The 13,918-nt window shown below is 38.0% G+C and overlaps 1 protein-coding gene across 1 annotated transcript in view; it reads left to right on the plus strand.

Moving 5' to 3' along the window:
- Positions 1-5,604: 5,604 nt before the first annotated feature.
- LOC114634739 (serum albumin-like) overlaps positions 5,605-13,918 on the plus strand; it is a 13,649-nt gene continuing 5,335 nt past the window's right edge. Inside the window, 8 exon segments of the mRNA XM_028783350.1 lie at positions 5,605-5,733; positions 6,405-6,462; positions 7,390-7,522; positions 8,997-9,208; positions 9,994-10,126; positions 11,057-11,154; positions 12,554-12,683; positions 13,694-13,918. The exon segment at positions 13,694-13,918 is cut by the window's right edge and continues 93 nt beyond it. Of these exon segments, the coding sequence (XP_028639183.1) occupies positions 5,655-5,733; positions 6,405-6,462; positions 7,390-7,522; positions 8,997-9,208; positions 9,994-10,126; positions 11,057-11,154; positions 12,554-12,683; positions 13,694-13,918 (1,068 nt within the window). The 5' untranslated portion in view covers positions 5,605-5,654.

The raw sequence follows: 13,918 nt of genomic DNA on the forward strand, positions 1-13,918 counted from the left end.
TATATATATATATATATATATATATATATATATATATATATATATAATGTATATAGTATACATATATAATATGTAATATATATATTCACACAAATGTTCAAAGAGCTTCATACCAAAAATTATATATATATATTATAAATATATAAATATGTTGGAGAAATCTCTTCAACAAATGGTGTTGGGAAAACTAGATATTAACTTGCAAATGAATGAACTAGATTCTTTCCTCTAGAAGAACCAACTACACACGCATCAAAGATCTTGCTAGAAAACCTGAATGGCAGCCATTAAGAAAACAACAACAAATGTTGGTGTGGATGTGTGCATCTGGGAGCCCTCATACACTTCCAGAGGAAGTATGAAGTGGCCCAATCTCCCTGACACTGAGTACAGAAACTCCAAATCAACACCACAGAGATACGTGCACATCCATCAGTGTGCACTGCACCAACATCACAGAGATACGTGCACATCACTACGTACTGTGGCACTGCTTACATTAGTTGAGTGTTCAGACTGGCTTCAGTGTCCATCAGCGGAGGAAATGAAGAAGGAAAACGGGGGATACTCACACAGTGGATTTTTTTTCAGATCTAAAGAACAAATCTATGTCTTTGTTAAGATCTTGGGTACAACTGGAGGCAATCATATTAAGTAAATGAAGTCAGCCATAGAAAGACAAATATCCTGTGTTTTTTCTCATTTGTGGTTCCTAGGTTTGGGGCAGATATACAAAATCATGTATGGATTATTATCTGGAAGCAGAAGTAAAATATATAAAATCCTGTATGCATATATGACCCAGAAGCAGAAGTAAAGTGATCTCGAGGAATAAAGGAGACTAATGGGAGGGATAATGAGAGGGAGGCGGAGCGTTAAGAGGAGTAAACTCACGGTTTACTATATACCGATACAAAGATGCCCTTATATAAGTCAGAGCAATGTACAGTGAACATCTGTCAATGAAACACATGCACACACACTCACACACATGTGCACACACCAACAGCTCCATTAGCCATTAATATTTTTACTTTCATATGCATGTACTGTATATACACAATTTTGTTCCTGTCCTTTCTTCCCTCCAACTACTTTTGTTCCCAACCCCACTCCAAGATTTATGCTTTTTTCTTCAATTACTATTCTCTCTGCAAATATTTTAAAAACGGCCACTGGTCAAGCCGACTATCTAAGCAGTGGAGGTTCTGCCTAGCTCAGCTGCCATGTTTCTTGGCCAGAGGCCATGTGTGTGCTGCAGCTAGAAATGGCCAGCCAGAAACACCAGCCCTGTCACCCACGAGACATCAGCGTGGGAGATGGCTCTGCCAATCTTCCATGCTGTCTCAGCAAGGCTGAGCATTGCCTGGACCATCCCGCCATCCAGTCAGGTCCAGTAGGAAAATGAGACTCTAATGTTTAAATTATCTAAAAGCTTATATATTTGGTAATGATCAGAAACAAGATGCCCATATAATCAGAAGTATAACCCAATACCCAACCTAGATATACCAACTATCTTTGGCTGCTACAGACACGTGAATATCCGCCTCCATGTTCCCCCTCTCTCTCCTTCCTCTCTCTAGCTCCTCCTCTTCCTTCTTCTCTTTACTCCTCCTCTTCCTCTCCTTAGCTCCCACCTTAGCTCCTCCTACAACTCTCTAGCCCAGGCTGACCTAAGTATGATATCTATCTTGCCTCATTAGTGCTGGGATTATAGGGATATCAGCAGGGATGATACAGTAATCTTTTCAGGTGGCAAAGCTTGGCTTCCTTTTCCAGCATAAAGTTCCCCTTACTCATATCCATTTTCTACACTCCTGTGTCCCCCATCAGGCTTCTCAGAGAGAAGTTCCTGACTCATGTTTTGGACTTTCTGCACATAGGTGATGTGCATTGTTCTTCTCTCCAACAGATGCTCAGCTCTCCACATCCACAGTATCCCAGATATAATAGCCTATGTCTTTATTTAACTGATTGAATCTAACCACAGAGAGCATGTTACTAAATTCATCCATGTTAAAAAAAAAACCTTTGTCTGTTTTTGACTGGCATCAAGCGGGTGGTAGAGTGTGACGTTACATTATTCCATTCATCCAGAATTTTTTTCCTTTGATTGCTCTCATTCTGACAGGCCCTCGACTCATTCTATACATACCATTTACAAACACATCTCTAAGTGTTTAAGCCCCTCTCCAGAAGGTAAAACCCTGTTGTCACTTTCTTCACAATAGTACAGTTCAATCTGCTTGTCCACATAGTAGGTCATTATCTTAAGACAATTTTTGCTGTATATAGTATCAATATTCCACTGTTAAATGTGTCTATTAACATAAGGCATGGGCTGAAGGACACACTCCCCAGAGTCTCAATACTTAAGGGGCTAGAGTCATAACCAAGTATAGCCCTTGCCTGGCATGGCATGAGGCCCTGGGATTGATACGCAGAACACAGAGATGAAGAATCTCAGTGGTTGATGCTTACATTTGGGCTGTTTTGAAATTTTCTTTGAGGCACCAGGTGTTTAAGGGTAGACTGTTGATGAGGATCAATGTTCTAGCCCAGACCCATCGATTGTGAACTCAGACTTTTTCAGCCCTGGTTTTCTATGAACCTGATCAGAAAGATTGAGCAATCTACGAGCCAGGAGTTTCTGGATTCATCAACTGAGTGGGTTGTTACTTGAACATCTTTCATGGCATTGCTTCTATCAGCTGGCCAGTTGCTGGCCCACTGAAAAACATACTTAGTACTGAACCTTGTAAGTTTTTGTGTATCACAATCTACATTATCAATGTTTAAAGTGGATATAACTTGGGAGCATGGAAGCCTTACATACAGGGATGATGAGGAACAATTAATGTTTTAATTACAATATTTATTTGCATTAGAAAACTTTGGACATTTTTGACTTTTGTTGGGAAATATATTTTCCATATAGAGTGAGAAATTAAATTGCTTATTATGTTTCAGTTGTTGAGTTTGATGCTTAATGGTCTTCCTTTTCCCAAACTCATTTTTTATAAAGCATTTCTGGACCTTCAGCTTAGGAGGGATCTGCATATGCACTGAATTATAGGGAAAATGTGGTGAAAAGACTTCGTGTCCCCATTTTTCTTCAAAATTAAACCCAAATTTTCTATATTCTAGAAGGGATAAAGGTTAAGTCACTATTTCTAGAAAATCTGTGTTGAAATTCTGATGATATTTTTAGACACAGCTGTTTATTTTTCTGGACATATTTTACTTTCAAGAGGAGATTCAGAAGTACTCTAAGGTTATAGGGGGATGACAGTGCAGGCTAGACCAAGGTTGTCAGATGACCAGGATGACTTGAAAGAAGTTAGGGATGCTCCAGAAATAGGAAGAAGAGACAGTGCTGGGGAAACCATCTTATCAAAACAAATGCAAAAGAAATAAGAAAAACAAACCAAACTAACAAACAGCTAATAATACAAGGAGAAAACAAGGGCTTGAAGGGATTGAAGCTATGGTTTAATTCTCTGTCACATTTGTATTTCAGCAGGAGTGTGTGTGTGTGTGTGTGTGTGTGTGTGTGTGGTGTTGTTGTTCCCTTCTAGGTGATGAACACAGGATCATACTTTCCAACAAAAAATTCTCTCAGCTATTTATTTGTAAAGCTCTCGCACAAGCATGAGAAAACACTTAGCGATCATGTGAGTTGTTTTCTATTTATTCAGAAACTCAATTCTTAGTCTAACTTTTGTATTTATGCTCCTGCCAGACTCTTCCAATGACTGACTAACCATTGAGTTTAAAAGCTTGAAAAACTGAATGTTTAGAAGTAACTAATAGTTATGTGCTTTGCTTCCTCTCAGTATAGAGTATACATATAGGACTGATGCCAGGAGTTTCTGAAGAAAGAGTATAAATTCTTACTTACCAAATGCCAACTGTTCAAGCGTTTCTTTTCAGCTAAGGTGAACCGTAAGCATGGAGACTGTGTCAAGCATTAAGCACTTTAATTCTTGGTTGCTGAAGATTAATTAGAATATGCCCATGTAAGACATTGAGTTAGTACTGCTAAGGAGAGGCTCAGTTGTTATTAATTTGTGTCTTAAAATTATAGGAGCTTCAGCAGTCACTACTAAAGCAGCTCAAGCTCCTACTCCATTATGATGACTTTTTCTCAGACTTTAGTATTTCTGATTATCCTGCAGTCTAAATTCAAAATGGCTGCACAGATGATTTTTTAACTTAACCGTCAATCAAAAGTATATGTGCATTATACATGTGTGAGTGATTAAAGCCTGAGTTAATAACACAATATTGTATATAAACACAGTATTATATATAAATACACAGTATTTGTGAGTTAATAATACAAATACATTCAAGGACTTAAGCATTGCATACTTGTTTATGTTTATCCAGACCCACAGGAGGACAGGGCTAGGCATGACCATTATCTTCAAACAAACAGTGACTACTCTTTTTAGGAAGTTTAAAACGGAATTTATCCAAGAAAGAATTACATTTTCTGTTTAGATTCTTTTTCACTTTTCTAGTGTAGGGTTTTGGTTTAATTCTACTCCCCACTCTTACCCCCAGTGGAAGTTTTTCTACTGGCATACTTTTTTTATTTAATGTTCCATTCATCTGTGTCTTCAAGGATTAGTCTGTTATTCCATTTCAGGACTCTTTGAGTCATAAAACAAGCAAGGAAACACTTTTCCTTTCTCCTTCAGTTTGACTTTACAGAATTTGTGCACGTTCCTGAAGATGAGGCTGTAAGGATGCTGTCATAGAAAGTAGATTTCTTTCATTGTATAATTAGATATGAAGAAGAAAGCTTTTTTTTTTTTGCCACTGAGTAGTTTCCATAAATAGGAACCATGGGGGTTATTTGGATGTAGTCTTGACTGACTCATCCTTTTAGGTAAGTGAGATAACTGGTCTGCTATTAACTATCATCCTGTAGTGCCAGAGGTAGTATGTTACAATGGCAAAGGCCATCATTGTCATTGGGTGCCTGTTCTGGTGTCTCCTCTAAAACAGCCCAAGAAAGAGGTTCACATTACATGCAAATATTCTACCCCAGACCTGTTTCACGCACAGTCTGAGCATGGGGTGGGAACACAGGACTTATGAAAGTTTCTGCACCTGTTTATACTGCTCTGTCTTCTTCTTAGCTCACATTTGTAACTGTGTGAGCTTTATGGATGATTCTAACTTTAAAAATATGAGAAAGACTTGGAAGCCCTATAATGAGAAACCCCTTCCTCATGCAAATTTGTCATTACTTATACATACAAGCATATTTGGGATGAACAATGCATGCAATTCAGTTCTCAGCTTTTAAAACATGTCACGTTACCATGAAGAGAACCAAACTGAAATGCTCAAATGAGAGACAAAGAGACTAAACTCTTATGTAAAATTTGATTTTTACATAACTTTAATGAGTTGACAAAGTCTTGGGGAAAAACAGCTCCAGATGGCAAACATACGCAAGGGATTTAGTCAAACAATTTTTTGGCAAGGATGGTATGATTTTGTAACGAGGTAGGGACCAATGAAATGGGAGGTAAGTGTGGTTAATGATCTACAGTTATTGGTTAAAGAAGTATATTAGCACGAGTTTCTCTGCACACAGATCATCTTTCCTATCAACCCCACTAACCTCTGGCACAATGAAGTGGGTAACCTTTCTCCTCCTCCTCTGTGTCTCCGGCTCTGCTTTTTCCAGGGGTGTGTTTCGCCGAGAAGCACGTAAGAGTTTTATGATTTTTTTGTCTCTACTTTTATCTTTCCTAGTAAAGGAAGCCTGGTATATTTAAATAGTTAAATTTTCCTTTAGCACTGATTTCTAGAGTGTTGTTGTTATTTTTGTTATTATTGTTTGCATCTGAGAACCCATAATAGTTATATTATTAATATATTTTAGATATCTTCAATGATGATAATGCGGGATTTGGGAAGCTTAGTTTTAAGTCTTTTTCCTTTAAAAAATGCTTGGCAGAATGACTTAACTACATCAGATATAGCTGAATTCATTGCAGTTTCAAAGGGCCTCCTTGCTCTACTGTGCTATGCTAAAAGCTAAAATTGTGTATTACTAATTTTATAAATGGAGTTACCATTTATATTTACTTTTATTTATTTACTATTGTCTTAGTAGATATTTAGAGATACGACAGAAGCATTAAATCTTGGATTTGAATGCAAGGTCATAAACACTTAATGAGTTTTAAAACAATATTTTTGGTGAAAGAATCTAACTTTGAATGCAGTAGAGAGTGCCATCTTCAGATTTTCCTGTCATGATTAGAGGTCGGCATCTTCAGGGAACAGCTTAAGTTAGTGAAGAGAAGGATACTACAATTAGTTGTCTTCATCAATATTTTAATATGTTTTGTGGTTTTCTCTCCCTGTTTCCACAGACAAGAGTGAGATCGCCCATCGGTATAATGATTTGGGAGAACAATTTTTCAAAGGCCTGTAAGTTAAAATGCCAAAGGTCCCCTTAACGTTTTTGATAGTATCAGTTCAAGTTCTAAAACACATTTTCCCACCTTGAGTATGCAAACTATAGAGCAGTGCTGTCCAATAGAAACGTGTGCAGTGGCGGAAAGGCTGTGGATCTGTGCTGAGCAATATGACAGCCAGCCAGAGGACATAAGGTTATCAAGTACTTTGCCCATGGCAAGTGTAACTGAGGAGCATACGTTAAAATAATATTTCATTTTAATTGAATGTATCTAGCCATGTGTGACTAAGAGTTCTTTTCCTGGAGCCAGAATCTGTAGCCCACATCTAACTTGTTAAGTCTAGAATCTTATTTCTATTTCTGGAAAGGTCTATGAGATATAGCTTTGGGGGCAGCTCACTTACTATTCATGCAATAAGATCTCATGGTATCTTGAGAACATTAGTTTATCTTTTTGTAGTACTGAGACCTTACACATGTGAAGGTAAGTGGTCTATACTTAAGTCACATCTCCAACCTTTATAATGTTTTACTGTAGTAAAAATGAGTAATTAGTTTATCTTTAAAAAGTCAATAGCGTCATGTATTGCAATTAACAGAGGTATATGGATTAGAAAAGAAATAACTCAAAGGACTTCTATAATATCTAGCCTTGACAGTGAATAAATTTCGACAGTATTTTCCTTGTTTGCCTCATGTTCATGAATCTATTGACACATATATGCATTTACTTTTTAGCATGGTAGAAATCCATATTCTTTTTGCTTGGAAAGGCAGGTGTTCTTGGTTATACCTCAGAGAATAGTTAACCAGAATAGGCTTTCTAGGTAGTTGTATGAAAGATTTACAAAATATCAAAGGTGTAGACATTCACAATTTGCTGTTTAGGAGAGCCACCTGTCTCATACTCGAGTTTTCTTTCTATGTGTGTTTTTCAGAGTTCTGATTGCCTTTTCCCAGTATCTCCAGAAATGTCCATTTGAAGAGCATATTAAACTAGTGAATGAAGTAACAGACTTTGCAAAGACATGCGTTGCCGATGAGTCTGCCGCCAACTGTGACAAATCCCTTGTGAGTACATTCTGATTCTGAGGATCTACTTTTCTGCTTTGTATGACTCTGAGTGTTTCAAAGGAAAGCAAATGGAGACTCCCTCACCTAAGGTCCAGAGAACACTGTAGAAGAGCGGACAGAGAGATTGTTAGAGCTAGGACAATGGGAATTTTTCTATGGGACTCCATTTCCTAGTAATTGTAGAAGCTACACTCAAAAAGTCTCACCAACAAGTCTCCCCAAATGCAAGCCTGACAGTGACAGTGACAATACACATGCCGAAGTGCACGAGGGAAGACCACAAGAACTAAACCCTATACAAAGATCTATAGGCAACTAAGGAGTGGAGAGAGCAGTAGAAATAAGTTCTTAGAGGAAGAGCACACGAATTGCCTATCCAATGCCAAAGATCATCCCTAAAACATACATATAAATAACAGTATACAGAGTAAGCAGGCTACATTTAGGAACTTATGCATATTTACATAAATGTATATGCATGTATATATGTATATTCATGTATATGTATGTGCATGTAACAACAGTTATTGAAAAATGAGGTAATGGTTCTGAAACAGAGCAAGGAGCCTTACATGAGACAGTTTAAAGGGAGAAGAGGGAGGGAGGTGTTGTGATAAATCTCCAAAACAAATATGACCAGTCAAAGAAAACACAACTCAATAATTACGAATATAAGCTGCACGCCTAGATTGGGCAGATTCACCACTACACTCTTCTATTCCCTAGCTATTTGATCCTTATAACTCTGGGATTTTCCAAGTCATGCACTTGTCCTTCCACCTCCTGCTCCTCCGTTGTCTTCCTCCTCTGTACTTGATTCTCCCTCTCTCTCTCTTCCAACCAACCTTTATTTCTCCACATCCACTTCTATGCCCAATCACTGGCTCTAGCCTTTATTTTACAACTTAAGGTGGGCAGAATGTTCAATAGAAGTCACCTGTGTACTGATTCACTCCTCCTCTGCAGCCCCTCCCAGAAAAGTGGAATTAACATCAAAACACAAGGCCAGGGCTATCCACAACAGGGAGGATTGTGTTATTCCTTAGTTTTACAGGGAACATAGTGAGAATTTAGGCTTCTCCCAAAGGAGCAGAGCCTGTGAGGAATTGTGTGAAAGAGTTTCTCCTCAGTATGATTTTACCTGCTCCTCAAATTCCCTTGATTATTTTTTTAAATTTATTGTGACTTTGCTCCTACTGTTTAGTACCAGATAGGAAACACAGAAGGTGACATTCCTCAAGGCCATTCGCTCTTTGCTTCTCTGTCTTATCCATCATATACATCATACACTGTGTCACTTGACTGTCATGAAAATTATACAGAAATATGTAAATCAAAGGAAAGTGAGTGAGAGAAGGATTTCTGTATGATTTCCTTTTGCTTCATGGCTTAAAAAAGTAACTTTTAGCTTTTTGGCTAAGGAGAAAGTTGGGTACTGGCAGTAATTTGACCTTTCTGTCTTCCACTTAAGCACACTCTTTTTGGAGATAAGTTATGCAGCATTCCTACTCTTCGTGAAAGCTATGGTGAACTGGCTGACTGTTGTGCAAAACAAGAGCCCGAAAGAAACGAATGCTTCCTGCAACACAAGGATGACAACCCCAACCTGCCACGATTTGAGAGGCCAGAGGCTGACGTCATGTGCACCAACTTCCAGGAAAACCCTGGCAGCTTCATGGGACAGTGAGTACCCAGACATCTATGCTTTAAGCTAAAAACTGGGCAATAGCTTGGACAGTAGCACTTATGCTAATAGTCATGACAACCCCAAAGATCCACCACCAAGACTGGGAATGTGTTGAGATGGTTTTAAAAAACATAATATTTGATACCACAAAACTATTCACAATGACAACAAAAAGATGAAAGATGTTTTGTCTTGAAAACAGATAGGACCTGTGTGAACTATGTGAGACTGGGAAGTTGCAAAATATTCTGAATGTGTATGTTTGTGTGTTTGGCGCTCTCTCTCTCTCTCTCTCTCTCTCTCTCTCTCTCTCTCTCTCTCTGTCTCTCTCTCTCTTCCTCTGTTTGTCTCTCTCTCTGTCTATGTCTTTCTCTCTGCCTTCTGTCTCTCTCTCCTTCTCTTTCTCTCTCTCTCTCTGTCTCTCTTGCTCTCTCTCTCTCTCTCTCTCTCTCTCTCTCTCTCTCTTTCTCTCTCTCTCTGTGTGTGTGTGTGTGGTGTTTATGTTCTCTGGATCAATTTCATTTTAATCCGCAACATTATATCAACTAAATTTAACTACTTGCCAAAAATGCACAGGTGTGAACATTCATACACACACACACACAAAGACACACTTAATAACAGACAAAGGATATCACTCATGGGTGGCCACAGTGAGTGAAAGTGGTCAATTACAAATCCCAAATATACCCAAGGATATGGGTTGACTCCAGTCATTTCTCTAGTGTTCTGGACTGTGGGCAATGACTGCCTGCTTTCTTCTTTTTTTCCCACAACTCAGCTATTTGTATGAAGTTGCCAGAAGACATCCTTATTTCTATGCCCCTGAACTCCTTTACTATGCTGAGAAGTACAATGCGATTCTGACCCAGTGCTGTGCTGAGGCTGACAAAGCAGGCTGCATGAACCCTAAGGTAATCCCTGGAAAGATTATGAAACACCGGCTGTGTATTCCAACCCCAGATTTTGATCATCTTATGGCTAGATTCAGGAGACTTGACTTTCTGAATGAAACTCCTGAATTACATTTCTGAATGAAATGTAATCGTTGGTTACTCTTAAGTAACCAATGGATTCTTGTTCTCATACCTTTCTTCCTTCTAAAGTTTAGCAATGGTCTGAGAGAGAAAATCCTTGACCATGTGTTACTTGTCCTCTCATTCTTTACGGTAATGATGTCTGCAGTAGAATATTCTTTGTCAAATTGTGCAGAGATGGCTAGGTTTTGTTTGTTTGTTTATGCTTTTATTTTTTTGACCTTCTCTGAGACATTTTACTGGAGCCAAATCAGAGAGTATTTCCAGAGGCTAGAAGTTGGAATTCCTTCCTTCCTTCCATAAATATTTTTTCCTGCATCATTTGTTTTTTGGAGGCACTTAGTGATTTTATGAAGGTTGATGGAGGAAGGACTGAAATGAATTTGTCATAAAATTAAAAAGGCAGTACAGATATATGTCCTGGGACATCTCCTTTCAGGACCCTTCCCTCGGCAATGTCTCTAAGGTGCGTTAAGTACTTACATGATATGACCAGACTGATTATCTTTACCCTTAGGTATCCAAATAATTATTTGCCAAAAGAAGGAACTTGTGAATTGAGGTGCAAAGTATCTTTCTAAATTTTTATTTGGATTGAAGGTCCCACTAAATGTCAGAGTCCTTATCTAGCATGCACAAGGTCTTGATTTCAACTCCTCCCTTCCCAAACCAATTATTTTGGCATAGGGCTGTCTGAAACTTTGGAAGGGCTCTGTGTGTGTGTGTGTGTGTGTGTGTGTGTGTGTGTGTATGTGTGTGTATAAAAATAATCTTTTCCTTTTTTTTAAACTGGATTTCTTTTTGTAGCTTGATGCTGTGAAGGAAAAAGCATTGATTTCATCAGTCCGTCAGAGAATGAAGTGCTCCAGTATGCAGAAATATGGAGACAGAGCCTTCAAAGCATGGTACATGACTTTTCTTTAATATCCCAGTTCATGCCTTCCTGATGATAGTTGTCCAATCCAAAAGGCTGTGTCTTTATAAGGCACTTTATGAAAAGACACTAGATGTGACATTAGAATAATAGTATTAATTTCACATCTTTGTCTCATTGTTTTGTTTTTAAATTATCAAAGAATTTAGAAGACTTTTTTTCTAAGAGAAGAAATGTATTTAAAATCTTATTTGTTTATAAAGACTGGGACTCATATTCAAAGCCTACAAAATGCTGTTCTAATCAGGATGGTTAATTTATGTAATTTATATTCCCTCAATCTAAAAGTGACTGTTTTATGTCTTGTTCATTGAATTTAGCCATCATACAAGCCGGAGTTACTACTTCCAATCTTATTACAACTCCAATTGTGTTCTTAATCTCATGTTTGTGTTGACTGTCTCTTTGATTTCGTATGCTGTAGCTGAATCTGGGTGTATCCTTTAATGTGGAAGCCAAGAAAGATACACTTTCCCTTCTGATGCCTCAACTGTTAGTCAATAATCAATCAACGTAATAGGAAAGTTGAGATGACATTGTGTATGTTCTCTAGAAACTGTCAGCTCAATTATCCCCACTAAGTCATTCCTAGAATCCAAATCATTACAGCCTACCAAATCAACAAAGGAAGCAACTTCAATATTAAACAATACACTGGTAGGCAAGGTGTGACAGGTTCCTGAAAAGAAGTCTCTTAATCAGAGTTAAGGAACTGATAATTATTTTGGGATGAGAATCCTGGCTTTTGCCATAGAGCTAGAGGCTGTCTGGTGGAACAGTTTCTTGGCAGGAGGATTCATGATTAGAACTCTCCATTTCTCTAGAAGTTAAGAATTTTTCCCCCACAGAACGTTAGTATTGAGAGTAATATGTGTTATGATGAAAAATGAGGAATCTTCATTTCTAGATGAGAAAATGCTTTCATGCCATTATGTAATTTAATCCCCCAGATCCTTTGATTCTTCATGCTATAACAGTCTAGAAGCTACTGCTTCCTGTTAGTCCCAGTGCTTATATGGGGTCAAGCCAGAAACATTAAGTCAGATAAGGACTTAAAGCTTCACTGCTGCCCCATTGGGGAAGATCTTCTAGGACTTTAACTTAATGAGGCTTTAGCTTTAGAGGCACCACCCCCATTCTTGTAGTAGATAATTCTGCCAAAGAAAAACATAACTATCATGCCAGACTAGCATTACAAGAACTGGTGAATTTTTATAATTTGTTCATTTAAGTCAGTTTTGAGCTACAAAACAGTTTGTAACAAGTTTTGAACTTGTTATAAATGGTATTTTTTTCCAACTTTCTAACAAACACAGTATGATAATAATTGGTTGATGAAAATTCTGTTTTTATTTTTTTTTTAATTTCAGGGCAGTAGCTCGTATGAGCCAGGCATTCCCCAATGCTGACTTCGCAGAAATCACCAAATTGGCAACAGACCTTACCAAAATCACCAAGGAGTGCTGCCATGGCGATCTGCTGGAATGTGCAGATGACAGGGTAAAGAGTCATTGCATGCTCAGTTGGTGAATGCATATGTCTGGGTTCATCAGAGAACACTGATGTCTGTTGGTGTGGCCATTACTCTACCAAGCTCTCCTTGGTTGGTGCCACTTTCGAGACAAAACAAAACAAAACTAAACAAAACAAAACAAAACAAAACAAAAAGACCCCTGAAAAACAAAAAACCAAAAACAACATCTAAAAGATATCTGAATTATTCAGTGAATGACCCAACACTCCTTTCTTCAGTCACACTTTTAGAGGGCTCTAATGGAACAAGAATCAGTTGCAAATGTAGATTTCTTAGAAGTTTTGGGGAGAGAATTGGGCCTAGAGATCCCACAGATTGGAGAAGCTTTTAAAAATGCATTAATCCCTCAGTAGTCTTTCCCCTAACTAACTGACTACTTTAAGTACATACAAATTTACTGTGATCTCATTTTCTCCAACATTGTTCTATCATCTCCATTACCTCCTCTTTCCAAAGACTAAAAATATAACCAAGTACCAGAATCCTCTTCTTACCATAGTATCTTCTGGAAAACTCAAGACAGACATTTTATGTATGTAAGCAAGGCCTGTAATTGTGCTCATTACTGATTATTTAATTATACTTCATATTTTAATGAGTTATTTAGTTTCAAAATTCATACCCTTAACTTGAGACAATTTTTTTTTTTAAAAACAAGGACTAACATTTATAGAAAAAGTGACCTGCATGATCACAATCAGAAAGACATAAACTTAAAAATTAAAATGCATTAATTTAAATAAATTCACACTTTGTTCCTGAACAGTCTTTCTCGGCTCTATTTGGAATGTTTTGGTCATAGTATCTGCATCCACGGGCTCTGCAGCACTTCAGGGCTGAGAATGTGTTTACAGAAACCACTTTGGTTGTGTATGGTTTAGAACAGGATGAATACGCTTTCCCCACATAACAGAGGTCCAGGAACAAAATGTAGCCAAGATAATTTCTCTGAAACCTTTGTTTTTCATTATCACAGGCTGAACTTGCCAAGTACATGTGTGAGAATCAGGCAAGTATCTCCAGCAAACTGCAGGCTTGCTGCGATAAACCAGTGTTGCAGAAATCCCAGTGTCTTGCTGATGTGGAAAATGACAACATGCCTGCCGATCTGCCTTCCATTGCTGCTGATTTTGTTGAGGATAAGGAGGTGTGCAAGAACTATGCTGAGGCCAAGGATGTCTTCCTGGGCACGTGAGTAGAT

The sequence above is a fragment of the Grammomys surdaster genome, unplaced genomic scaffold (genome assembly GCF_004785775.1).
Source record: "Grammomys surdaster isolate TR1022 unplaced genomic scaffold, NIH_TR_1.0 1072, whole genome shotgun sequence".
Lineage (NCBI taxonomy): Eukaryota > Metazoa > Chordata > Mammalia > Rodentia > Muridae > Grammomys > Grammomys surdaster.